General features: G+C 36.4%; 1 protein-coding gene across 14 annotated transcripts in view; it reads right to left on the bottom strand.

Annotated features, from left to right (window-relative positions):
- Positions 1–14,499: 14,499 nt before the first annotated feature.
- The window catches only part of Kdm6a (lysine demethylase 6A), a 152,594-nt gene continuing 141,178 nt past the window's right edge, over positions 14,500–25,915 (bottom strand). For 7 of the 14 annotated variants that reach the window (XM_028854137.2, XM_028854135.2, XM_028854131.2 and 4 more), the window contains 3 exons: positions 18,921–19,047; positions 16,503–16,673; positions 14,500–15,429 (listed from right to left, as the gene is read on the bottom strand). In XM_028854137.2, coding sequence (XP_028709970.1) covers positions 15,400–15,429; positions 16,503–16,673; positions 18,921–19,047 — 328 coding nt within the window. In that variant the 3' untranslated portion in view covers positions 14,500–15,399. Of the gene's footprint in view, positions 15,430–16,485; positions 16,674–18,920; positions 19,048–25,915 lie in introns of all 14 variants that reach the window. The other 7 variants (XM_028854132.2, XM_037198966.1, XM_037198965.1 and 4 more) reach the window with 1 other exon arrangement.

Raw genomic sequence — 25,915 nt, forward strand, 5'->3', positions numbered from 1 at the left:
TCAGACAAGCTTATGCACTACTCTGAGACTAGCTGCAGGCCCTACAGCTAGCCCTATTGAGACCTAACTATCTAAGCTTTCTTACAGGACCCTACAAAGGTACCATTGACCCTAAACAGCAGGACACAATTCTAAAAGAAAATGATGCCCCTTCTCCCAGAGGTTTCATTTTTCTCAGGGTTATGGATGGATAGCCATAGGGTTGGGGTGGAACAATAAACTTTAGACTCAGTATTCTCCTTTAGAAAAGAAAAAGGGAATAGATAGGTATAGTATATTTAGGTAGATTGTTGTATCTACTAGTAAACTGATTTAGCAAACTATTAGTCTTGGATAATTTGCACTGATGGATTTTTTTTTGTTTTTTGTTTTTTTACTTTTTTATTATTATTATTTTATTTTATTTTACAATACTATTCAGTTCTACATAACAGCCACAGATTCCCTTGTTCTCCGTCTTCCTGCCCCCCTCCCTTCCCCCACCCCACCCCCCATTTCCACCTCCTCCAAAGCAAGGCCTCCCTAAGGACTGAGATCAACCTGATAGACTCAGTCCAGGCAGGTCCAGTCCCTCCTCCCAGATTGAGCCAAGCGTCCCTGCATAACTCCCAGGTTTCAAACAGCTAACTCATGCAATGAGCCCAGGACCTGGTAGCACTGCCTAGATGCCTCCCAAACAGATCAAGCCAATCAAATGTCTCACCTATTCAGAGGGCCTGATCCAGTTGGGGGCCCCTCAGCCTTTGGTTCATAGTTCATGTGTTTCCATTTGTTTGGCTATTTGTCTGTCCCTGTGCTTTATCCAACCTTGGTTTCAACAATTCTCTCTCATATAAACCCTCCTCTTTCTCACTAATTAGACTCCCGGCGCTCCACCCAGGGCCTAGCCATGGATCTCTGCATCCAGATTCCTCAGTACTTGGATGGGGTTTCTGGCACAACTATTAGGGTGTTTGGCCATCCCATCACCAGAGTAGGTCAGTCCTGGCTGTCTCTCGGCCATTGCCAGCAGTCTTTTGTGTGGGTATCTTTGTGGATTTCTGTGGGCCTCTTTAGCACTTTGTTTCTTCCTTTTCTCATGTGGTCTTCATTTACCATGGTCTCCTATTCCTTGTTCTCCCTCTCTGTTCTTGATCCAGGTGGGATCTCCCGCTCTCTTTCCCTTGACCCTCGCCCTTCATTGCTCCCACTCAAGTCCAGGTTGTTTATGTAGATCTCAGCCATTTCTCCATCATTGGGCGATCCTCGTGTCTTTCTTGGGGTCCTGTTTTCCAGGCAGCCTCACTGGTGATGTGAGTAGCAGTCCAGTCATCCTTGTTCCACATCTAGTATCCTCCTATGAGTGAGCACATACCATATTTGTCTTTCTGAGTCTGGGTTACCTCACTCAGGATGATTTTTTTCTAATCCATCCATTTGCCTGCAAAACTCATGATGTCATTGTTTTTCTCTGCTGAATAGTATTCCATTGTATATATGTGCCACAATTTATTTATCCATTCTTCAGTTGAGGGGCATCTAGGTTGTTTCCAGGTTTTGGCTATTACAAACAATGCTGATATGAACATAGCTGAGCAAGTGCTCTTGTGGTATGATTGAGCATTTCTTGGGTATATGCCCAAGAGTGGTATAGCTGGATCTTGGGGGAGATTGATTCCCAATTTTCTAAGAAAGCGCCATATTGATTTCCAAAGTGGTTGTACAAGCTTGCGTTCCCACCAGCAGTGGATGAGAGTTCCTCTAGTTCCACATCCTCTCCAGCATAAAGTGTCTTCAGTGTTTTTGATCTTAGCCATTCTGACAGGCGTAAGGTGGTATCTCAGAGTTGTTTTGATTTGCATTTCCCTGATGATTAGGGATGTTGAGCAATTCCTTAAATATCTTTCAGCCATTTGAGTTTCCTCTGTTGAGAATTCTCTGTTTAGTTCTATAGCCCATTTCTTAATTGGACTGTTGGTCATTTTGATGTCTAATTTCTTGAGTTCCTTATATATTCTGTATATCAGTCCTCTGTCACATGTGGGGTTGGTGAAGAACTTTTCCCATTCTGTAGGCTGTCGCTTTGCCTTGTTGACTGTATCCTTTGCTCTACAAAAGCTTCTCAGTTTCAAGAGGTCTCATTGATTTATAGTTTCTCTCAGTGTCTGTGCTACTGGTGTTATATTTAGGAAGTGATCTCCTATGCCAATGTGTTCAAGACTACTTCCTACTTTCTCTTCTAGCAGGTTCAGAGTAGCTGGATTTATGTTGAGGTCCTTGATCCACTTGACTTAAGTTTTGTGCACGGTGACAGATATGGATCTATTTGCAGCCTTCTACACGTTGATATCCAGTTATGCCAGCACCATTTGTTGAAGATGCTTTCTTTTTTCCATTGTACACTTTTGTCTTCTTTGTCAAAAATTATATGTTCATAGGTGTGTGGGTTAATGTCAGGATCTTCAATTCGATTCCATTGGTCCACATGTCGGTTTTTATGCCAATACCAAGCTGTTTTTTATTACTGTAGCTCTATAGTAGAGCTTGAAGTCAGGGATTGTGATGCCTCCAGAGGTTGTTTTATTGTACAGGATTCTTTTGGCTATCCTGGGTTTTTTGTTTTTCCATATGAAGTTGAGTATTATTCTTTCCAGGTCTGTGAAGAATTGGTTGGTATTTTGATGGGGATTGCATTGAATCTGTAGATTGCTTTTGGTAAATTTGCCATTTTTACTATGTTGGTCCTGCCTATCCATGAGCATGGGAGATCTTTCCATTTTCTGACATCTTCAATTTCTTTTTTCAGGGACTTAAAGTTCTTGTCATATAGGTCCTTCACTTGCTTGGTTAGTGTTACCCCAAGGTATTTTATGTCATTTGTGGCTATTGTAAAGGGTGATGTATCTCTGATTTCCTTCTCAGCTTCTTTGTCCATTGTATATAGGAGGACTATTGATTTTTTTGAGTTGAACTTGTATCCTGCTATGTTGCTGAAGGTGTTTATAAGCTTTATCAGTTCCTGGGTGGAATCTTTGGGTCACTCAAGTATACTATCATGTCATCTGCAAATAGAGAAAGCTTGACTTCTTCCTTTCCAATTTGTATCCCTTAATCTCCTTATGTTGTCTTATTGCTCTGGCTAGAAATTCAAGTACTATATTGAATAAGTATGGGGAGAGTGGACAGCCTTGCCTTGTTCCTGATTTTAGTGGAATTGCTTTGAGTTTCTCTCCATTTAATTTGATGTTGGCTGTTGGCTTGCTGTAAATTGCCTTTATTATGTTTAGGTATGTTCCTGTATTCCTGATCGCTCCAAGACTTTTATCATGAAGGGGTGTTGGATTTTGTCAAATGCCTTTTCTGCATCTAGTGAGATGATCATGTGGTTTTTTTTTTTCTTTGAGTTTGTTTATATGCTGTATTACATTGATGGACTTTCGTATGTTGAACCACCCTTGCATCCCTGGGATGAAGCATGCTTGATCATGGTGGATAGTTGTTCTGATGTGTTCTTGGAGTCTGTTTGCCAGTATTTTATTGAGTATTTTTGCATCAATGTTCATGAGGGAGATCAGTCTGTAGTTCTCTTTCTTTGTTGTATCCTTGTTTGGTTTAGGAATCAGGGTAATTGTAGCCTCATAGAAGGAGTTTGGTAATGTTCCTTCTGTTTCTATTATGTGGAACAATTAGAGAGTATTGGTATTAACTCTTCTTTGAAGATCTGGTAGAATTCTGCGCTGAAACCATCTGGTCCTGGGCTTTTTTTGGTTGGGAGACTTTTAATGACTGTTTCTATTTCCTTAGGGGTTATTGGACTATTTAAATAGTTTATCTGGTCTTGATTTAACTTAGGTATGTGGTACCTATCCAGAAAATTGTCCATTTCTTTTAGGTTTTCCAGTTTTGTGGAGTAGAGGTTTTTGAAATATGACCTGATAATTCTCTGGATTTCCTCAATGTCTGTTTTATGTCCCCCTTTTCATTTCTGATTTTGTTGATTTGGATTCTCTCTCTCTCTGTCTTTTGGTTAGTTTGGATAAGGGCTTGTCTATCTTGTTGATTTTCTCAAAGAACCAACTCTTTTCATTAATTTTTGTTATTATTCACTTAGTTTCTATTTTATTAATTTCACCTCTCACTTTGATAATTTCCTGGCGTCTATTCTTCCTGGGAGACTTTGCTTCTTCTTGTTCTAGAGCTTTCAGGTGTGCTGTTAAGTCACTAGTGTGAGATTTCTCCAACTTCTTTATGTGGGCATTTAGTGCTATGAATTTCCCTCTTAGCACTGCTTTCATAGTGTCCCATAAGTTTGGGTATGTAGTGTCTTCATTTTCATTGATCTCTAGAAAGTCTTTAATTTCTTTCTTTATTTCTTCCTTAACCCATTGGTGATTCAGTTGAGCATTATTCAGTTTTCATGAGATTGTAGGTTTTCTGTAGTTTTTGTTGTTGTTGAAATCTAACTTTAAGCCATGGTGGTCTGATAGAACACAGGAGGTTATTCCAATTGTTTTGTATCTGTTGAGGTTTGCTTTGTGGCCAAGTATGTGGTCGATTTTAGAGAAAGTTCCATGGGGTGCTGAGAAGAAGGTATATTCTTTTTTGTTAGGATGGAATGTTCTATAGATATCTATTAGGTCCAGTTGGGTTATGACATCAGTTAAGTCCTTTATTTCTCTGTTAAGTTTCGATTTGGGAGATCTGTCCAGTGGTGAAAGTGGGGTGTTGAGATCTCCCACTATTAATGTGTGGGGTTTTACATGTGGTTTAAGCTTTAGTAATGTTTCTTTTACATATGTGGGTGTCCTTGTGTTTGGGGCATAAATGTTCAGAATTGAAACTTCATCTTGGTGCATCTTTACTGTGATGAGTATGTAATGCCCTTCTTGATCTCTTTTGGTTGATTTTAGTTTGAAGTCTATTTTGTTGGATATCAGGATATCAGGATACACCGCTTGTTTCTTAAGACCATTTGATTGGAAAGTCTTTTCCCAGCATTTTATTCTTAGGTAGTGTCTGTCTTTGAATTTGAGATGTGTTTCTTGTATGCAGCAGAAAGATGGGTCTTGCTTTCGTATCCATTCTGTAAGCCTATGTCTTTTTATAGATGAATTAAGTCCATTGATATTAAAGGATATTAATGACCAGTGATTGTTCATCCCTGTTTTTTTTGGTGGTAGCGTGTGTGTACTTCTCTTCTTTGGGGTTTACTGCTGTGGCTTTATCTATGCCTGTGTTTTCGAGTGTGTATCTGACTTCCTTCGGTTGGAATTTTCCTTCTAGTGCTTTCTGTAGGGCTGGGTTTGTGGATAAGTATTGTTTAAATCTGGCTTTGTCTTGGAATGTCTTGTTCATTCGGTCTATGATGATTGAAAGTTTTGCTGGGCATATTAGTCTGGGCATGGTCTCTTAGTGTCCGCATTACATCTGTCCAGGTCCTTCTGGCTTTCAAAGTCTCCATTGAGAAATCGGGTGTTATTCTGATGGGTTTACCTTTATAGGTCACTTGGCCTTTTTCCTTTGCTGCTCTTAATATTCTTTCTTTATTCTGTATATTTAGTTGTTTAATTATTATGTGTCGAGGGGATTTTTTGAGGGGGTCTAGTCTGGTGTTCTGTAGGCTTCTTGTATCTTCATAGGCATTTCATTCTTTAAGTTGGGAAAGTTTTCTTCTATGATTTTGTTGAATATATTCTCTGTGCCTTTGAGTTGGTATTCTTCATCTTCTTCTATCCCTATAATTCGTAGGTTTGGTCTTTTCATGGTGTCCCAAATTTCTTGGACATTTTGATTCAAGACTTTGTTGGCTTTAGTGTTTTCTTTGACTGATGAAACTATTTCTTCTACTGTATCTTCAATACCGGAGATCCTCTCTTCCATCTCTTGCATTCTGTTGGTTATACTTCCATCTGAAGTTCCCGATCTTTTACTCAGATTTTCTATTTCCAGCATTCCCTCTGTTTGTGTCTTCTTCATTTTTTCTATTTCCCTTTTCAGGTCTTGGACTGTTTCCTTTATTTGTTTCATTGCTTTTTCATGGTTTTCTTTCAGTACTTTATTGTTTTCTTCCAGGACTTTATTGTTTTCTTCCAGGACTTTATTGTTTTCTTCTAATTTATTTGCCCTTCCCTCTAGTTGTTTACAGCGTTCTTCCCATTTTTTTGTCTTTTCCGCTACATAAGCCTCTAAGTTCTTCATGATGCTATTCATAAGGCTGTTTTCTTCTGCTTCTTCCAATTTTTGATGTTCAGGTCTAGATGTTGGAGGCGGGCTAGGTTCTGGTGATGCTGTATTGCTCTTCATTTTGTTGTATGTACTTCTGCCTTGATGTCTGCCCATCTCCTTGTGGTTCGTTCTTGGTCTTATCAGCGCACTTGGTTCAGACAGAGCTGACAGATTCAGGAAGTCTCTCTCTCTTGTCCAGATGGGAGCTCTCTTGTCCAAATGGGAACTCCGGGGCAGGATGGAAGCTCTTATCTGGACGGGAAGTCTGGGGCAGGATGTGCGCTCTTGTCCAGAAGGGAAGTCCAGGGAGGATGGGAGCCCTCTCTGGTCCAGAAGGGAAGTCCAGGGCAGGATGAGAGCTGGGGGCCAGTCTCTAAGTCCCAGAAAGTGACTGGGGTCTCAGGCAGATGGCCGTGGGGGCAGGGCGTGGAGATTGCAGGGGCTGCCGGGGGCTTGGATAAGGGGATCCTTCCCGGTGGAGCTAGAAGGGGACCTGCCCGGTGGCCAGAACCTGGGGCCAAGTTGGGCAGGTCTTCCTGGAGTGGCTGGTGCCCAGGGATGGGGTCTGGGCTGGGCCTGGATACTCACCTCTCTGGTCCAGAAGGGAAATCAGTGGCAGGATGGGAGCTGGGGCTCTGTCTCTAAGTCTCAGGAAGTGGCTGGGGTCTCGGGCAGATGGGCGTGGGGGCAAGGTGTGGAGATTGCAGGGGCTCTGATGGATTCTTGTGTATTGATACAAATGTAAATTATTATATTCCTATTTAAAATAATTTGTATATTGATAGAAATACAAAACAATATTTGTTGTATTGTACACATATTCCTACTCCTGTTTGAAATATTTTCTATATTTATACAAATGTAGTGTTATATTTATCATATGGTATGTATGTTCTACTCTGTTTAAGGTATTTTGTGTATTGTCACAATTTTGAGGTCATTGGCCTTTATACGGTACATCTGCTTACAGACTGTTTATCTTGTTAATGTGAGGCCTTATTCTTTAGGTTATTTAAGTAGATAAGACTTATAGAACTATAGTCACCCATGCTTGTCATTTCTATAGTTATGTTAGTTAGGTTCTCCAGATTTACAGAAAGCTATGTTAGATGGATAGGTAATCTTCAAACACTTCATTGACCTAGAGAATATGGTATTTAAATGTTTCAATAACTTAGAATTCTGTTGACATGAGACACGATTGCTCCTGGCAGCACCGATCTGATCCTGAGAGGATGTTGGGCTTCTAAGACATTTCTGTTCGCAAGTTTGTCTTCTTCTTGGCACAAAATGGCCTGCTGGGCAAAGAACTACCCTTGCCTCAACTGCTGACAGTATGAATGCTGTTCTTTCCAGACAAGCAGGACACAAGGAAAAGCGACTACTGAACTCTGCCAAGACAGGGTAAGATGGTCTTTCAAAATTCCTGCTTATGCCAGGTGGTGGTGGCGCACACCTTTATTCCCAGCAGGTGGATCTCTGTGAGTTCAAGACCAGCCTGGTCTACAAAGTGAGTTCCAGGAAAGGCACAAAGCTACAGAGAAACCCTGTCTCGAAAAAAACAAACAAAAAAAATTCCTGCTCATGAAAATGGTCTGTCAGGTATTCTAGGCCTGTAGCCAAATTGGATGCCCCAATGATGCTAAGAAACTTTAGGTGACTATCCAGGCTGCCAGCTGTCTCTGTCTATTCTCACATGAATTTTTGGAAATTGCTTGCTTGCATGTTTCGTTTTCTCAGGTATTATTTTACTTCTCAGGTCTTTGATAAAGTTGAAAACTAGATAAGTACAGTTACAGTCTTCTCGTGGCTTAGCTAGGACATATTAGTACTAGAGTTGGAATCTTCAAGATAGGACAGTTATTGGAGTAATCTTGGTAATTTGCCATTTACCTATGTTCTGGACATTTCTGGATATTTAGCATGTCTTTCTTGTTTGATGTTATTCTTATTGGTTGTAGTTTCACTTTTGTTTATATTATTGCCCTTTGTTTTTCCTGGACAATACTTGATAATCATTCTTATTGTAAATAGTTTGCATTAAGTTTAGAACTTTATTTAGACAAAAAGGGGAAATGTAGTGGTATTTGCTCAGCCAATGACTTTGGGCTATAGAGCCTGAAGGAGGCAGTGCTTCCTGCTATTATACATGATCTCTCTTTTTTTTTTTTTTTTTTTTTTTTTTTTTTTTTTTTTTTTTTTGGTTTTTCGAGACAGGGTTTCTCTGTGTAGCTTTGCGCCTTTCCTGGAACTCACTTGGTAGCCCAGGCTGGCCTCGAACTCACAGAGATTCGCCTGCCTCTGCCTCCCGAGTGCTGGGATTAAAGGCGTGCGCCACCACCGCCCGGCTATACATGATCTCTTAAAAAGAGGTCACATGCCCTTTCTTGCTGCTCCTGCCTGAGAGGTGGTTTCACTCCCTGTCAGATCAGAGGATGACTTCAGCTGTCTACTCCGTTCTGTGTTCATGAGTGTATTCCCTCAATTTACCTTAATAAATTTTCCTAATACTTCTTAAATAGACTCACATGGGTTGATCTTAATGTTACCCTGACTCTGCTTTATTCAGTAAGTAATAGAGTAAACCTCTAACCTGCAGTCTTACCCAAGCAGCACATCTTGGAACTTTTGATGTTTATTATAGGATAAATCAAAAAGTATTAGGAAAAAAGACTTTTCACATAACAGTAAGGGAAAGATATATATCAAAGGCAAGTTTGGAAATATTAGCTAGGTATGGTAACATATGCCTGTGATCCTAGTATTTGGAAGGTGGAAGCAGGAGGATCAGAATCAATGGTTAAAAATCTAAAATAAAATGTTGTTGCTAGAGTATTTGTGTGGTGACAAAGATCACCCCCACAGATTACTCAGAAAAATTATGGTAGAAACATCCAGTAATCACCTTATTTGTCAAATACGCATATATCTCCATGTGTGTACTCTTGGTACCAAAGTGTGTATGTGGATGCCAAAGGCCAGTGTCCACTATCTTCCTTTATTGTTCTCCACCGTATTTTTTCAAAGGAGGTATCTCACTGAACCTGGAGTTCACTGATCGCTGGAAGAAGATACGTGCCACTCTGTTGGGCTTTTATGCAGGTGATGAGGTATCCAAACTTAGATCTTTGTCCTTGTGCAGCAAGCACCTGCAGTATACTGAGATATTTTCCTTGCCCTATGCTATCTTAGTAACAATATAAAGTGAGATATCTGACTAATGTCCTTTTTGATATGACAAAATACCAGGTATAAACTACCATCTGTTAAATGTCAGCTAAGCTAAATGATACAAGGAGATTTTTTGGGCTCTGATTCATGGAATATTCTTGTAGATCACTGGCCTTTTCTGGAGAACTAAATGGAGTGAAATCTAGGAGAATTCTAATTCATGTACTATGAACTCAATCTGATTTAGTATGACATATGGTAGAATAATAAGCGGGCTGATCAATATTTTAATACACAGAGAATAAATCAATCAGTAATGACTACAAGTTGGAGGTAGGAAAGGTTAAAGGATACAAAATAGCAGATATGCATGATAAACAAATTTAAAATTCTAATGAATAACATGAACTAAAGTTAATAACCTGGTACCATAATAGGGACACAGATCTTTAGCTACTCTTTTAAATCAATGTACAAAGATAGATGTTAATATGCTTCACTATAGTAACCATTCTATTACTGCATGCATACCATAATATACTGGAGAAAAAAAGGAAACATTCAGGGTGACTGGGAGATGTTTTAATGGATGAATTTTTGCAGTGGTAGCATGGAATCTGCATTTGAATCCTTTGCATTCACATAAAGACAGGTAACCAGAGCATTTTGTGGGACAGAGAAAGGTAAATCATGAAAGTTTGCTGGCCAATGTAGCCAAAACAGCAACCTTGCAATTCAGTAGAAGACCCTGTCTCAAGGCAATAAGGCAGAAAATGATTAAGAAGGCCTCAATGTGTGCAACACACACACACACACACACACACACACACACACCACCTAGAATCTGTATACTGCTCTTGTACTATCAAATCTTGGATAGTCTTTTTGCATCAATATTACTTATGGATTTGAACTTTTCTCCCACTCCATATTCTAAATATCTTCATCCAGAAAACCTTAGTAACTAGAGATCATAGAATTTAATCCTGACTTCCATTTATTTATTTATTTAAAATGTTTGTGTATGTGGGTATTAGACCTGCACTTGCATCCTCTGTAAGAACAGCACATGAACTGTTGAACCTTCTCCAGCCCTGACTTCCATATTTATTCAATAGACTTCTGTGTATAACCATCTTAAATGTCCAATCAAATGAATACTTTAATGAAAGATAATGAAATCATTAGTATCAAATTCTCTAAGGATAACATTTTTATTCTGCCAAATGTATTATTATATATACACTCCAAACTATAGAGCACCACAATCAATCCTTAATTAACTAAAACTACAAGCCTCCAAATCAGTGCACTCACTTTCTCTTTTCTCCCTTTTAAAATATATTGTACTCATGCATTTTTGAAGGCAAGTAAATTTTGGAGTATTGCTTCATTTAAACATACTTTTAAAATGCTATTTTTATATTTAAATTGTATGTGTATGTGTGGGGTCATATGTGAATACATGTAATTGTGGACTCCTGAAGAGGACATCAGATCTACTGGACCTGGATGGAGTTACAGGCAGTTGTGAGCTGCCTTCTGTGGGTGCTGGGAATTGAACCTGGGTCCTCTGGAAGGGCAATACATGCTGTTAACCTCTCCAGTCAATTAAACCTTTATTTGATCTCAAACACAGTTATGAATCTTATAATAGTCTTTATGTTCATTAGGAATCTGTTTGGTATTAAAATGTTTAATCACTTAATGTAATAGGTCATACATCCTTGGGTTTATCCAGGGAAGTTCCATTTTATAGTTGTTGCCCAGCCCAATTATTAATAGTGCTCTCTTTCAATCTGCTTTGGACTATAATAAGATATGGTCAACTTAATTATAGGCTACCAAGTTTAAAGACATCTTGATCTTGGTTAAAAAAAATTCAAACAGGAAAGGTCCTTACTACAAACACAATGGTGAACTAAGCATTAAGTGAGTCCTAGTTCTCTAGGTAAGAACTACAATCTGGAATGGAACTACAAAGTGGTACTTTTGCTTCACCACTAAATAACCACTATTCTTAACGCAAATTACATGATCTCCATTTGACTCAATTTACTTATATGTAAAGATGATGTTATAACAGTATTTAATTCAGGGCTAAATGGAGGGAAGTACTAAGCAAGCACAAGTCCATAGGAGAAATACTGAAGCCACGACAGTATCATTCTCATTTTACTATTCAATTTTTTAAAAAACAAAACATCACACAGGTTAGGCAGCACGCATATATGCATACGTGTGTGCAAGCACACGCGCACACACACATCAGAGAGTAACTTGAGGGAATCTGTTCTCTTTCCATTTTGAGTTCTGTGGATCAAACTCAGGTTGCAGGCTTTGTGACTAGCGCTCTTCCTTTCCTGACGTCACCAGCCCTATTTATGGTTCTGAGACTGGTGATCTGCCAGTCACCAAAGAGTAACAACACAATTTCTTATCTGGAGGTCCTAGAAAGGCCAAATCTCATTCATATCTCGAAAAATTAATAGCTTTCCCAGCAATCAAGTTTCACTTCCAGTAGCTCTGGTAAATATCAACAATCAAATGGCAACCCAAAGGCATCTGGTGAATCCTTATCTTGGATGCATGGTATGGTTATTTTTTCAAAAAGCTATAGCCTAACTCGTTACCTTAAGCTTTTTGCCCCTTTGCAGTTTGCTTTATGTGCTGATATTTGTATTGGATTTGACCCACCTGTTTTCTGATCTAACAGTTCCTGTATTGTCTTACTGTTCTTTAGCACCACCTCAAAGGATATTCAGCTATACTTGTGGTCCAGGTCACTCCTTAATTTCAGACCCAATCATTCAATTGCTAGGTTTCATATTAACTGCAAGATGAAATACACACATCTCATATGGCAGGAACAGCTTTCCAATGTTAGGTCCTTCCCTCTTTTCAAACTGTCTTTTGCATTCCTTTAACCTCAGCCGCAACACTTGGAATTCACAAATCATCTTGCCCTGTTAGGTGTAATATTGCTGAAATGCATGCCCCAATGTCACTCCTGCTACATGATATTTCCTGTTTCCAAGGATATATTTGTATGAACCTCTCTTCCTAGATGTATGTTAAAGGCTAGAAAGCAGGAATCACATCTTACTCATATAAAGGACAGATATGTGGAATTAATGAAAATCCACATAACTTTATGGCATGGCACATGTGTATTGCTCCCCCATCAGACACACAATTAAAAAAATTAGTATTTCATTCCTAGGAGACACCTCATTTGAGTTAAGCTACTAACATTACTTGATCCTCAATTTTGGTTGGTCAATTACTAGTACTCTGAAGGGTCCTAATTATCAATTTGTTACTTTAGAAAAATGACTTAGGTTTTATTACAAAATGCACCACCCAGAATTTTGCACTGATTTAACTTAGGTTAAGTAAACTGAATTGCTATATTGATGTACATTATCTTTTTAATTAGTGCCAATGAGAAAAAAAATTTGTTGCCACTCAGATTTAACATCTGCTTTGTAATGCATTCTGAGGTAAGCTTCTTTTTCTTAACAGCGTATGATGCATATTTGTTTCATCATTAAGCCATCAAGACAGTGTGTGACTTAATCGACTTACCTAAACAAGCAGTAAAGAAAACAAAACTATCCTATCTTCTAAAACTTGAAAAATGCAAACCATAAAGGCTGTTAATTGAAGTAAAGCTGTTTACAAAGAACTTCACTCAACTATTTGAGAATAACATTGATTTGATTTCTACTCCCTATCTTCTCTACTTATTCAAAGACTAAGTTCCTAGCAAGTATTAATCTTGATATATTTATTTAAATGTGGATTACATAAAATCTCTCCTGTATAAAATGTAAGACAACATATGCATCTTGATAATAAATTAATCTTAACAAAATCACACAGAAGATATGTCAGTAAGAAAAACGAGAACAGAGTAAGAACAGTAGCATGTAGCTTTGCCCCTTTAAGGTTAGCTTACAATTTTTTTTCACAGAACATTTTGCTTGTTTCACTCTGGAAACTTTCTGGATAGGTGGTTTTCACAAAGTAACCATTTAAACTATTTGTGGTTAAACATACTGATCAATACTCACATAAATGATTTGGAATTATTCCTTCTTGAAGTTATAAATAAAAAATGAATGCCAACAAAACAATGTTTACTAAGTTAGTAAACAACTGAATGAAACATCTCTATGCTTTCAGTCCTTAAATTGTTCCTAAGAAGACAAACTCCAAAAACTTTCTGAAAAGATAATGTATTCAGTATGGCATTTTAACAGATAGGACTAGAGATTCTCTTCAGTTATATAAACTAACCAACTAACCCACCCACTCACCCCCCTCCCTTTACTTACAGCATTCTGTTTATTCCCTAACTTTGTGGAAAATTCTTTAAAACTGTATTATAAAAAGAAAATGTGTCCCAAGTACTTCAGAAAATGGAGGTACAAATGCAAGGTGCCATTATTACTATTATTATGAAATGAAATCCTAGCATTAATTTGGAGTAATTTGTGAATGCTAATATAGCCTAATATATTTTACTGGTGATATGGAATTTGTAGTCAACCACTCCACTGTCAAGCATACAGAAAGGCATAAGATTTCAAAATTGCCTAATATTAAAAAATAAGCCTCTTACTACATTTGCATTCTAAAACAGGGCCCTTCATCCTGGAATGTTTCTTTCCCCATATAAAATGCTGAGTAATATATAGGATTTGGCAAGCCTGTATTAACTCCCTTTAAAGTTTTAAGTTCAATCACTATTTGTTTTCTATTATACTACATTTTGGCAGAATTTTTTTTATTTGTCTGTAATTGCAGTAGTTGCAATTGAACAATAAACCAGTCTGACATTTTAGGTCTTGAAGATACATACCATATATATTTCTTTAAAAATAATCATACTTTTTGTAAGCAATACTTTACAGTAGACACCTCAAAAATCTACCATAGATGTGAAACTTAAAACAAGAAAAATTTAAGTTCTAAATCTTTATACATATATATCTAGATTTCTATATATATTATATATACAGACATAAGTATATATAAAATATATATAATCAGATTTGAAAAGTGAACAAAAATTGGGCACTATACATAAATTCTTTTTAAAACTCAAACAATAGAAAATTCTTTAAACATTAAACAATTTTAATAAAAGTTTCTGTACAATGCTAAGCAGTTTTATTTACACATAGAAAATGTAATAGGAGTAGTGTTTGAAATTACAGAACTCCTTAAAATTTCAATGGCAGGTAAATCTGGAAAAAATAACAGCATTCCATTCACAAATATTTTCAAGCAATAAATATGTATTTATAAATAGTGTAAATTTACATCAAGATTAGAAACAAAAATCACAAATCTGAAGTTTATTTCTTAGTCTATGTGCAACCCATTATCTTTGTGACTTGGCTGTTAATTTTTTTTTAAATGTTTTATTTAAGAACCAAAAGTATAACCATCATGGTTTCAAAACAAGACAGAAAAACATAAAAGCAGTAAAAAAGTTTCTTACTTAACTTTTCACATTAAAAAAAAAGTGGACCAAAGATAGACTTAAAATTGCTAACTAACTTACAAAGAAATGACTAGCTAGGCTAGTAGTTTTTTTTTTTGTTTGTTTGTTTGTTTTGTTTTTGTTTTTTGTTTTTTTTTTTTTCAAGGAAAATACTGAAAGGGAAAAGATAGATGAAAACAAATTCATCAGCCCAGAAATACAGAAATATAAAAGAGGTTGTCTTCAAGTCAGTAGTCTGTATGATGTTGCCAGTTTTGTCAGATATATACAAAACATGGGAATTATTTTATTTTTTTCTGAAGTTCAGCTGATTAGCTTTTTGAGAGTCCTGACGTAGGAGCAGTACTCTCTCCCCTGTCCAGTTGGTTAACACTCCATACTTGGAAGGTTGCATAGACACAGTTTTTAGCCAGCAGCCTTACGAGATAGCTACAAAGACCAGTGGTGCAGAACTGGGTTACGTCCTGAATAGCAGAAAAGGTCTCATGTTCAATGTCCATGGAACAATATCAAGATGAGGCGGATGGTAATGGAGGAGCCTGAAAATAAAAGCAAGGCAGACTATTTTGGTGTATTCTTCATTAGTTGTGCTTCTTGGATCATAGCTACAAATATACAGTTGGTTTATGAGATTAGAAGAAATCATTCTCTGTTAAAGGTCAACAGCCTTGCTACACAGTGTAACAGTACAACTTCCCTTATGATCTCTCCTACCTGGCCACTTTTTCTAAAGACCACCTTTATTTCACCGTGCCTCCAAAAGCTCTTGGAAAATTAGTTTACCACGTATATTGCTTTCTTTGACAGGGCTTTACAAAAACAATTTAACAAATGAACTACAATTTTACCAGTAACTGCCTTCCGGGATCTATCTTAGGCAGGTAATATACTCTTTTTAGTAAATTCCAAGTAATTTTCTTTTTTCTTGAAGTGATCTTGAAGACCATCCAAATGAAAATAACAGGAACTAAACTTCACAAGTTAGGTTTTTTATTAAATATGTGGAAAATATTGGAAGAAAAGAAAAATTCATAAATTATGTCTATAGTTCTATTAAGATCTGCTTTGTGTGAAATGCTTCCCATAAGCACCTGCTGCTTGCAATGAAAAACTTTGTGATTTGTGAGTACACTTGAATTTCATAAGGTTATACCACATGCCAGGAAGTTAAATGCTATTCAAATACTCCCATGAGCTAAAAACATCTGCTAGTACACAATTTTAAACAAATTCAATTAGCCCTAAAAAGAGAAGTATATTTCAAAGCACACTCACTGATTCACTTTGTGGGCACTAACTATGTAAACAATCATTCCATCAACCAAGATGAAACGATATGAAAATCATGATAGTGTTGTAAAGCATACAGTTTTAAAAATAATTTTTTTGGTTAGTCTTTCCAAGAGGCAAATCAAAAATGGTATGTCAATTTTATGGGAATAAATACTTGGAAGAGAAGGTGATAGAACCAATATAAATATACCCTCCCTCATGCAGTATCTTGAGCCAAAGGAAAATCTACACATTTCATTACCTCCCATTTACCAGGTGGCAGAACAAACACTACTGCCTCCCAACCCAGCTAATGTACTCACATGTTGATTGCACTTACTAATGTAAATTGGTCATAGACTTGCATCAGGTCCTCCATTTTATACTGTTCTAGCACCACAAAATTTTCCAGATTTCCACTTGTTTTTCGTGCACAATCTTGGCAATGTACTATGTAGGTCTTTCGAGAATTACTCTCATTAGTGACAAAAAGCAGATCAAAAACCTCCACCTGTTTTAAACAAATGAAAACTGGAGTCAATAGAGATGGTGGTGTTTATTGTAGTGCTTCTGTGTAATCATGGACTTTTACTTTAACAGAACTATAGACAGTTAAAAACATGGGAGGAGGGGGAGACTGAGACTGAAAATGTTTACATTGCACCAAATCCCAAAACACGGTAGCAGTCATATTTAGGGGAGTGACTGAAAGGAATAGTATAAAAGTCTGATAAAATTTAATTTAAAAATTTAATAAATGCCAGTTAATTTTAAATCCAAAACTTAGTTTTGGATAGTGTTCAAGTGATCACTATTTTCCTTGTATGTCTCTATGACAGAATTCATCACAGAAGACCACATACAAATGCGTGCCTTTCCCCATAGACTGAGCTCTTTATATACAAAGACTGGGTTCATATTTGCATTGCCAGATGATGTCATAGTGCCTAGTGCTTACTCAAACCTCAAAATACACCTGTAGAATGAATGCTTGTAATCTGATTATTTTACAGATGAGGAAATTGGCAAGTAATAGTAAATATTTTGTTATAAGCCTTATATTTAAAAATAGTACTCATAAGTTTTAGAAATACATTAGAAATAATATATCTATCCTAAAATAACACTATGGTGTAGGAATCATCCTCACATGCTGAGAAGCTCATGTGTTCATTTTTCTGAGGTATAAAACAAATCTATTTCCTCATTAACATACTCTGATCAGGTTATGTACCATTAAAATACCCAATGTTCATTTTTCTGAGGTATAAAACGAATCTATGTCCTCATTAACATACTCTAATCAGGTTATATACCATTAAAATACCCAATGAATTTAATCATTTAAAATTAAAGTCAACACCAGAATCACCAAATTCCAAGGTTTGGAACAGATCATCAATATCTGTGATTTAACTTCCTCAAGAAACTATTAATGAGAATGAGCTAATTCAAAATTCCAGAGTTATTTCCCATTATCATTAATGGGCAACAACATGAACCTAAAAAGAGTGGAGCTGGAAAATTTGTAAGCATTCTTTAATTTGTCCCTCATTTCTACCTTTTAATGAGTTTCCTTGTGGATTTCATCTTCTAGTTCAACCTATGGGTCACAACTCCTTTGGCAAACCTCTATCTCCAAAAATATTTACATTACGATTCATAATAGTAGCAAATTAGAGTTACAAGGTAGCAACAAAAATAATTTTATGGTTTGGGATCACCACAACATGAGGAACTTTTTAATTAAAGAGTTGCAGCATTAGGAAGGCTGAGAACCACCGTTTATTTAAAATTTTATACCATTTTAACAATCCATTGCCATGTTCTAGTCTAGCATAGGAAAGGGGACTCATTTTCTCTGTCCTCTCTAATCATTTTTTTTTTTTTATTGAAACAGACATCTGACTTTGTTGACTTCTCAAAAGTTTCTGGTGGATTCAATGACTTGGAATAAATGTCACATTATTTGACCACATTCAAGACATACTGAAAGCTACATGTCACCTGGATTTATGAGAAGAATCTGTACTGTCAGTATTGTAGCCACACTAGACTACCTATCCTCTTCTAAAATCATTCAATTTCTCCACTCATGGTACCTATTAAGTCAACCCGTAGAGTTTGTAGCCTGCTGAAATCATACTCATTATTCAAGAGTGGGCTAAAAGCTATGGATTTCTTGTTTTTGTCAGCTCTTATTGCCAACACCAGAAAGGAAAATTACATCAATTATTTCCCTCTGTGCATTTTCCTACTAAGCCCACCTTCACATTCATTATAGATGTGCAGTACTATTAGTTGATTGCAATTTATCTCCCTCCAAAAGATTTTAAGTTCCTTCAGACCAGGGTACCACTCTGCTGTTGCTCTTCCTGCACCCCTTAGCCACAGGAAAAGACTGACAAGTGAACTGTGAACTCCACCAGAGAGAACTAAACACCAAAACACACCAAGCTATACCACACTCAACCCAGTTTATTGACATCTGTGTACATCAAGGTTGCTCCCAATCTAAAATCTCACAACTTTCCTTATTGGTTAATGTTCTACCAGCCAAATGATGCTACAGTAGATACTTTTAAGATTAGCTAATAATTAATGAGATATTACACCATTAAATATTATTATCTGATGAGAAAATATAAAAACTGAACATAATGCTAATCACAGAAAAATGTATTACCAAAAAAAGTATCGATTAAAAAAATCAAAAGCACCTTTTTATAAACAACTGTGGGCAAGAACTATGACTTACCTCACAAATGCTACAATAATGAGCTGGTTCTTCTTTTGTCCGCCCATGCCATATGATCTCTTTCCCTGCAGCAATTAGAGCTTCCCTCAATGTCTGACACTGCTTTAGAGTTCTCAGAAGACAATACCTAAGATAAGAGAAAATTACTCATTACTAGCAACAAAATATTGCGTATTTTTTTTTTCACCTAAGAGATAAACCAATTAGAAATAATGCCAAGAGACTTGGTTCTAACATCTATTTTCCTTTTGCTGTTGGTCTTCTGTTCCCCCTTCCCAGACATTTTTGAGATCTATCTATCGCATTTGAGAGTGGCCTCAAGCTTGTCATAATCAATCTCACCTCTGCTTTCCAAGTGCTGATATAATAAGTGTAAGCTACCACGCCCAGCTCATTTGTCAGTTTTTCAGATATTATCAGATTAAAAAAAATAGGGCAAATGTTCAGCAACTTTAAGGATGACAATATCATGCCATTTATAGTTGAGATTAATTAGTATCCGAACATCACAACATAAAGGTCTTAATATATAAAAACTGACTCCTTGTTTAAATGAGTTGTTAACTTGGGTTCTTAGCTAGGCGAATTGATTAACCTCTTCAAGCATCAATTTCCCCATCCATAAAGTAAGGGGTCTAAATTCCAGATATGAACAGCTATGATTCTAGGCAGGCAGGAAGACACATCATCTCTATTCATACCACCTAAACACTCATTAACATCATCATCTGTGTAGCTGTTTAACTCCAGAGTCCATGCATAGAGAATAATGTATAAATTCATTAACTACAAGGTACAAAATTGGTTTAACTATGGTAGAAGAGAAACAGACACGAGTTTCTACATTTTAATTTAAGATAACAGTAGAATCCAGTTATAGTAACACAATGGAACTTCTCTTGTAATGTGTACCTCTTCTAGTTCTCACAATTTGTGCCAATTTTCCAAGTTTATTATCACTACTTGGAACTGTTATATTCTTACTCTCCTGTAAAGCTTAGCACTCAGATTTCCCATTTGAACAGAGCAGCTGAACTAGACAAATCTCTGAAGCAATTTCCAAAGTACCATAAAGGGGTAATCAACTAAGTATCATCTTGAAAGCAAAAGTCTCATCTAGTCTACTCACTGTCTTAATGTCATTTACAGTAGGTGTTCAATAAATAGTTGATTGTAAAACAATTAAAATTCAAGATAAAAGTAATAGTATACTTATCTTCATCTTAATTCCATCATTAGTTAACAGGGTAAAGTATTGCTATTTCCAGAACCCATAAATATTAATCCCTGGGGGATATGACTAAAAAAATTATTTATTTAGCTAAATCTTACAAAACACATAGTAATGTCAACTTTAGGGTTGCAGGCTTTCTTTAAGGATCATATTCCAAGATATTCACTGTATTTGGTTTCTTGAATTTTTCAATGTTTAGCTTATTTAAAAATAAAACTAATGCCTTAGGCTCTGGTTAAATGTCAAACCTAAAAGCAGTTGTCAGAGTAAGTATGTATATATGTATATATTTAGGGTACCAAACAGCTAAAAACTTCTATCACAGCAAAATTTAAGACCATGCCTTTGGCTCCTGCTACTGTCTTCCCTCCTCTGTGTTCCATACAGCTCACTTCTAAAGGCACAGATCTTACTCGTATTTTTTTTTAATGCAAAGCTTCAAAATAGCATTTTTCTTCTTAATGCCTAAACTGCAGATATCTAAGGAAGATTTGTAAATTCAACTATACTCCTATAAAGGCAAACAAAATAATATAAATAAGAATGAATAAAAAAATAACCAGGCACGGGAACTGTATCTGGTATTTCACTTGCCATATGCCAATTAAATTCCCTAACTGCTCAGTTAGGAGGGTTATCTGTGTATTGCAAATGGATGAAACTTGGGCCTCAGTACAACTAAATTTCTATGAAAATAGAAAAAATGACAAGCCACTAGACTAGTTGAATTAGGGGTTTGAAAAGAAGGAAGCCTCAAGCTTCTCCATCTCATACTGTTGTATTTCTTCTTTCCGGGTACTTTCCATGTCCTACTCTCACTCCCTCTATCCTCTCACCCCCACGCTGAAACACAGAGACGTGGATCTATAGAGTATTATTTTAGTCTTTATTCATAAAATGAACCTTCAATGCCATTAATTACTTTGGTAATTTACCTACAGTTAGAGGGTGCTAGGAATAGTCTTCTGCAATCATTACTCTCTAATTTTTATTTTCTGTTACAAGAGTCTTAGAAAAACTTAAGTTTTCTGAAAATGTAAAACAAACTACACTTTTTCCTTGCTTTCATTTTTCCTTGTTTCATTTTTAACAATGGAATTTTGTGTTTAGAAGTTGAAGTAGAGAATTTAGAGACAAGCAATGGACAGGCTTTTAAAAAGATGTGATTTAACTGCAAATCAAGAGATTCAAGGGCAATGAATCTAGGGAAGTCATAGAATCAACGTTCTCATCTGACAGCAGTTAAGATGTCATTTTACTAAGAATTAAAGAATAAATCAAATAACAAAATTGTCTAAGATAAAAAATGCAATTTTTTTTTGTAAGTACATTTTAAGAACAGGGTCAGAAATTATTTTAGCAGCTAGAGAAAGACAATCCTATAACAGTCAAGTCCTGCTTTTTAACTATTTGGATGAAAAACTAAAAAAAAAGAGGACAGCTGGGTATAGTGGTATCTACAATCTTACTAGCATTTAGGAGGCAAAGGCAGGAAGAAGTTTAGATTAGCCTGAACAGCCCAGTGAGACTCTTGTCTTATATATACATTAAAATAAGAAAACAAAAAGACAACCACAGAAGGATGCTGAAAGCATAGTACATTTGAAGTTACACAGTAGACTCTAGTCCAGCCAAAAACTGATTTGAAAAGAGAAGTGAAATTTTAGAGGACAACTTCATAAGGAGAATGAAAATGAAAACACTATATTCATAAACTGACATGTTGAAACAAGCTATCCAGGATATCATGGGCACTAAAAGGAAGAAGAGAAAATTTTCAAATGAAGGGAGATTTTCTATTCCATAGCTGAAATTTCTTAGTTTGACTGTATCAATTTAGATTTGGGCAGGAAAGACAGGGAAAGCCATCTTATGCAAAGAAGGAATGCCATGAGGTAAAGAACAATTTTTTTTTTTTTTTTTTTTTTTTGGTTTTTTGAGACAGGGTTTCTCTGTGTAGCTTCACGCCTTTCCTGGAACTCACTTTGTAGCCCAGGTTGGCCTCAAACTCACAGAAATCCTCCTGCCTCTGCCTCCCGAGTGCTGGGATTAAAGGCATGCACCACCACTGCCCGGCTGGTAAAGAACAGTTTTTCAAACACAATTTCAAACAATTTTTCTTGTAAAATTTTAATTTTCAGGTGAAGTTTTAGGGACAAGAGAGTAACAGGAATGAGTCCAGAAGCTAGGAACATTCAGAGCTATTCTGACATTTTAGGGGCATCTTGGTTAAGTTTCTACATTACAGAAGAAACGAAGGTTAATCTGACATGGTACTTTACAATTCTTTACAAATTTTAAGCATTCCCAGAGGTGGTTAGCCAAGACAGGTCTCTCTTACTCAATCAGCAACAAAAAGCAAGCTAATATCTTCAAAGCTCTCATACTACCCATCAGATCACAACTGTTTATCCTTTGACAACAGTGGGTATCTATGTCATCTAAGAGTTTCATTTAAATCAAGCACAGAGCTGAAAATCAATCACTAAGTCAATGATAAAATGAGTAGTTTAAAAAATTTTACTTCCCGAACAAAAACAAGCATAAAAGCAAATATGCTTATCATGTGACCAGGGGAAAAAAGGAAACAACAACAAAAATACTCCACAATTATATATTAAACCCCAGCAACATATGAGAAGGCCAACAGGATTATTACACTGTATCTATACTCTCTATGGATTGACCTTTGTGTGTCACCTATGCAGTGTTGGGAGAAATGCTGTTCAGTTATAACTGAACAACTATAGAACATCTTATTTGTAAAATAGGAATCAGAGAAGTTAACACTTAAAAGTCATTTCAATTTATAGCTTAAAAACTCTGTACTAATCGTAAACTGCAAGGTAAAAAAGAAAATTTTAAAAACAAAAACAAAAACTTTCTAGTCTTGAAAATCAATCTTATTTAGTCTGTAGTGTTTCTAACTTGCCTGATCATAAGCTTTCACTGGGTCCTTATGAAAGAAATTCTCTCCAGAGTTCTTCTAGTAGAGCTTTGACTGGGTAAAAACAGAATTTTAAGTAGAGAATCAAATGATTCCTGTGATCAGGCAACTAAGAACCAGTACAAATATCTCATTTTATTTAGTATTGAAACTACAAACAGTTTTTTTGGGGTGATCTATATATGGACTATGGTGATACTATGTACCCTAATAAAATTTGCCTGAAGATCAGAGAACAGAACAAGCCACTAGATTAAGTATAGAGGCCATGCAGTAGTGGCAAAAACCTTTAAGTTCGGGAAGTAACTCAGGAGGCAGAGATCTGTCTGGATCTCTGTGAGTTCAAAGCCACACTGGATTACATGAGATTGACTCAGTCTAGGAGAGAAACAGAGTCGGGCAGTGGTGGCACACACTTTTAATCCCAATACCTGGGAGTCACACATCTTTAATCCAAGCACTAAGAAGAAAGTAATGGCTGGGCAGAGAGGTATATATAAGGCGTGAGGAGACAGGAACTAGAGGCTTTTCAGGCTGAGGAGTCCTAGAGGTAAGATGTGGCAGTGGCTTGTTCCTTTGTCTCTCTTATCTTCAGGCAAATTTTATTAGGGTTCACAATATATCACCACATTGGACAGTGCATGTATTAATTTACACTAGTTAATTTCATATTCCTTAGATATGGTAAATGGCCCCATGCATATGTAGCTTTTCTTTACTCTTGTGAGAATGAAGTATCTGGTGGGGATGTCATGATGCCCACAAATTACTTTTTCATGTGGCTCAACCAAAAAGTGTGTTCACATGTATGAATCTATAGGAACTGCTAAATATGGTAAGGAGGTTATAAAATTTCAAACTAGAAGTTGGAGGAAAAAGACTAAGTTTAGGGTAGATAGCAATGTGTTACATATAAATTCTTATACTTTAAAAGTGAAGGACTGAATCCAGAGCCTTGGAAGCTATACAAGTCCTGATCTATACCGCCAGCCCTTGGAAAATTGTCACAGTTGAATAAAGTAAAAGAAGAGACCAGGCGGCTTTAACTTTCAAGACTTCAATTTATTGCTTTGTGTGGGTACTACTGTACTTCAAAAAACTAGTAAGAGTTCAGAAAAGCATGACAGCTATCACCTGAAGTAATTACTGTTCAGTTACCCAAGAGTTACAATGTGTATTTCAGACTGATTTCTAAGTCAGCAGAACCATTCACTCACTTGACTGCTTAATTAAAAAATTTAAGTCATAAGAAGAATTCTGTGCTGCTTTATGCCAGCCACATTGGTAATAATCATTTCCTGCACTAATTTTTCTTATATTCCTTTATATCCCAATTTAATTGATAAGCACAAATGTCCAACTGTGTTTTTAAATATTTATTTATTTTATGTATATGAGTACACTATCTGCATGTACACCTGCATGCCAGAAGACATTAAATCCAAATATGAGCCACCATGTGGTTGCTGGGAATTGAACTCAGGACCTCTGGAAGAGCAGCCAATGCTCTTAACCTCTGAGCCATCCCTCCAGCCCAACTGTGTGTTCTAAGCCAAAGTCCAGCAATAAAGACTTCTTTTTCACTTCCACCACTAATCAGTCAAGTACAGTTAGTTTTACTCTCTAACTTTTGTCTCTCTCCTCTAAACTGTAACAATTACCTTTTAATTCATGTCTCTAAATCTTCTGCCTTCCATTTAAGACTTGCTACCTAAATGACCTATATCATGCAACAATGATCATCATTAAAAATACTTTTAACTTGTGAGTTCGAGGCCAGCCTGGGCTACCAAGTGAGTTCCAGGAAAGGCGCAAAGCTACACAGAGAAACCCTGTCTCGAAAAAAAACAAAAAACAAAAAACAAAAAAAAAATACTTTTAAAAGTTCTAAAGACTTCTCATTAGAATATGTTATCAACATCAAGTCTGTTTTAATATATACTCTTCTACTACTAAAAAAGTTAAAACCTAAGAAAGCTTACCTAAGCATGGTCTAAGGAAGGAGAATATATGGGATATGTAGCAGAAAAGGTTCTATTCATTTAAACGTTCAATGAAATCAACAGAATGTTATTTATGGTCTTCCCAATAAAATTTTCATGAGGTGTTTGGTCATGATCATTTCAAGTCAAGTTCATTGCTTTATGAAATGAGTCAAGTAATCAAGATAATATTTCAATCACTTACTTGGAAAACTGAAACAGAATGAGTGTATTTTAAAATCATGAGTGATGCTGACTTATTTAAAGAAGTATAGGCAATTCCTTCTAAAAATGATAAGTAACTAGTAGATTACACCAAGCAATACCATCATTTCTTATTACTAACCTACTCAGTACAAATACAGGTTTATCTGAGACTGGATAGGCCATTGGCCTTGAGGAAAATCAAATATTTTTGCTAAAGGAATATAGCAGCAAAATGACTCCTAATGGCATTCTGTTATACCCAAACACTAGTACTTTGCTCAGCCATCAGAGAAGCTTCCTCTTATAGATGGGAACACAGTAGGCCCACACACCAATAATGTGCAGAAAATGAGAGATTTTGCTATACTCAGTTCTAAATGGGATGTCTTCATCAAATCCCTCAAGGCTCAGGGAAAGATTGTAAGAGCCACAGGGGATAGATGACTCAAAGGAAGCAGTGTCTTCCAGATATAAACAGGACTGGCTGATGCACATATGAACTCAAAAGACCAGCAACACACACACACACATTCAAGACAAACATGGTCCTAGCACTGAAAGGGAGAAGTGGACACAGTCTCCCACCCTTAATCAAAAAGTTATCTACAACTGATACCCACTTGGC

Source organism: Peromyscus leucopus, chromosome X (genome assembly GCF_004664715.2).
Source record: "Peromyscus leucopus breed LL Stock chromosome X, UCI_PerLeu_2.1, whole genome shotgun sequence".
NCBI classification, from domain to species: domain Eukaryota; kingdom Metazoa; phylum Chordata; class Mammalia; order Rodentia; family Cricetidae; genus Peromyscus; species Peromyscus leucopus.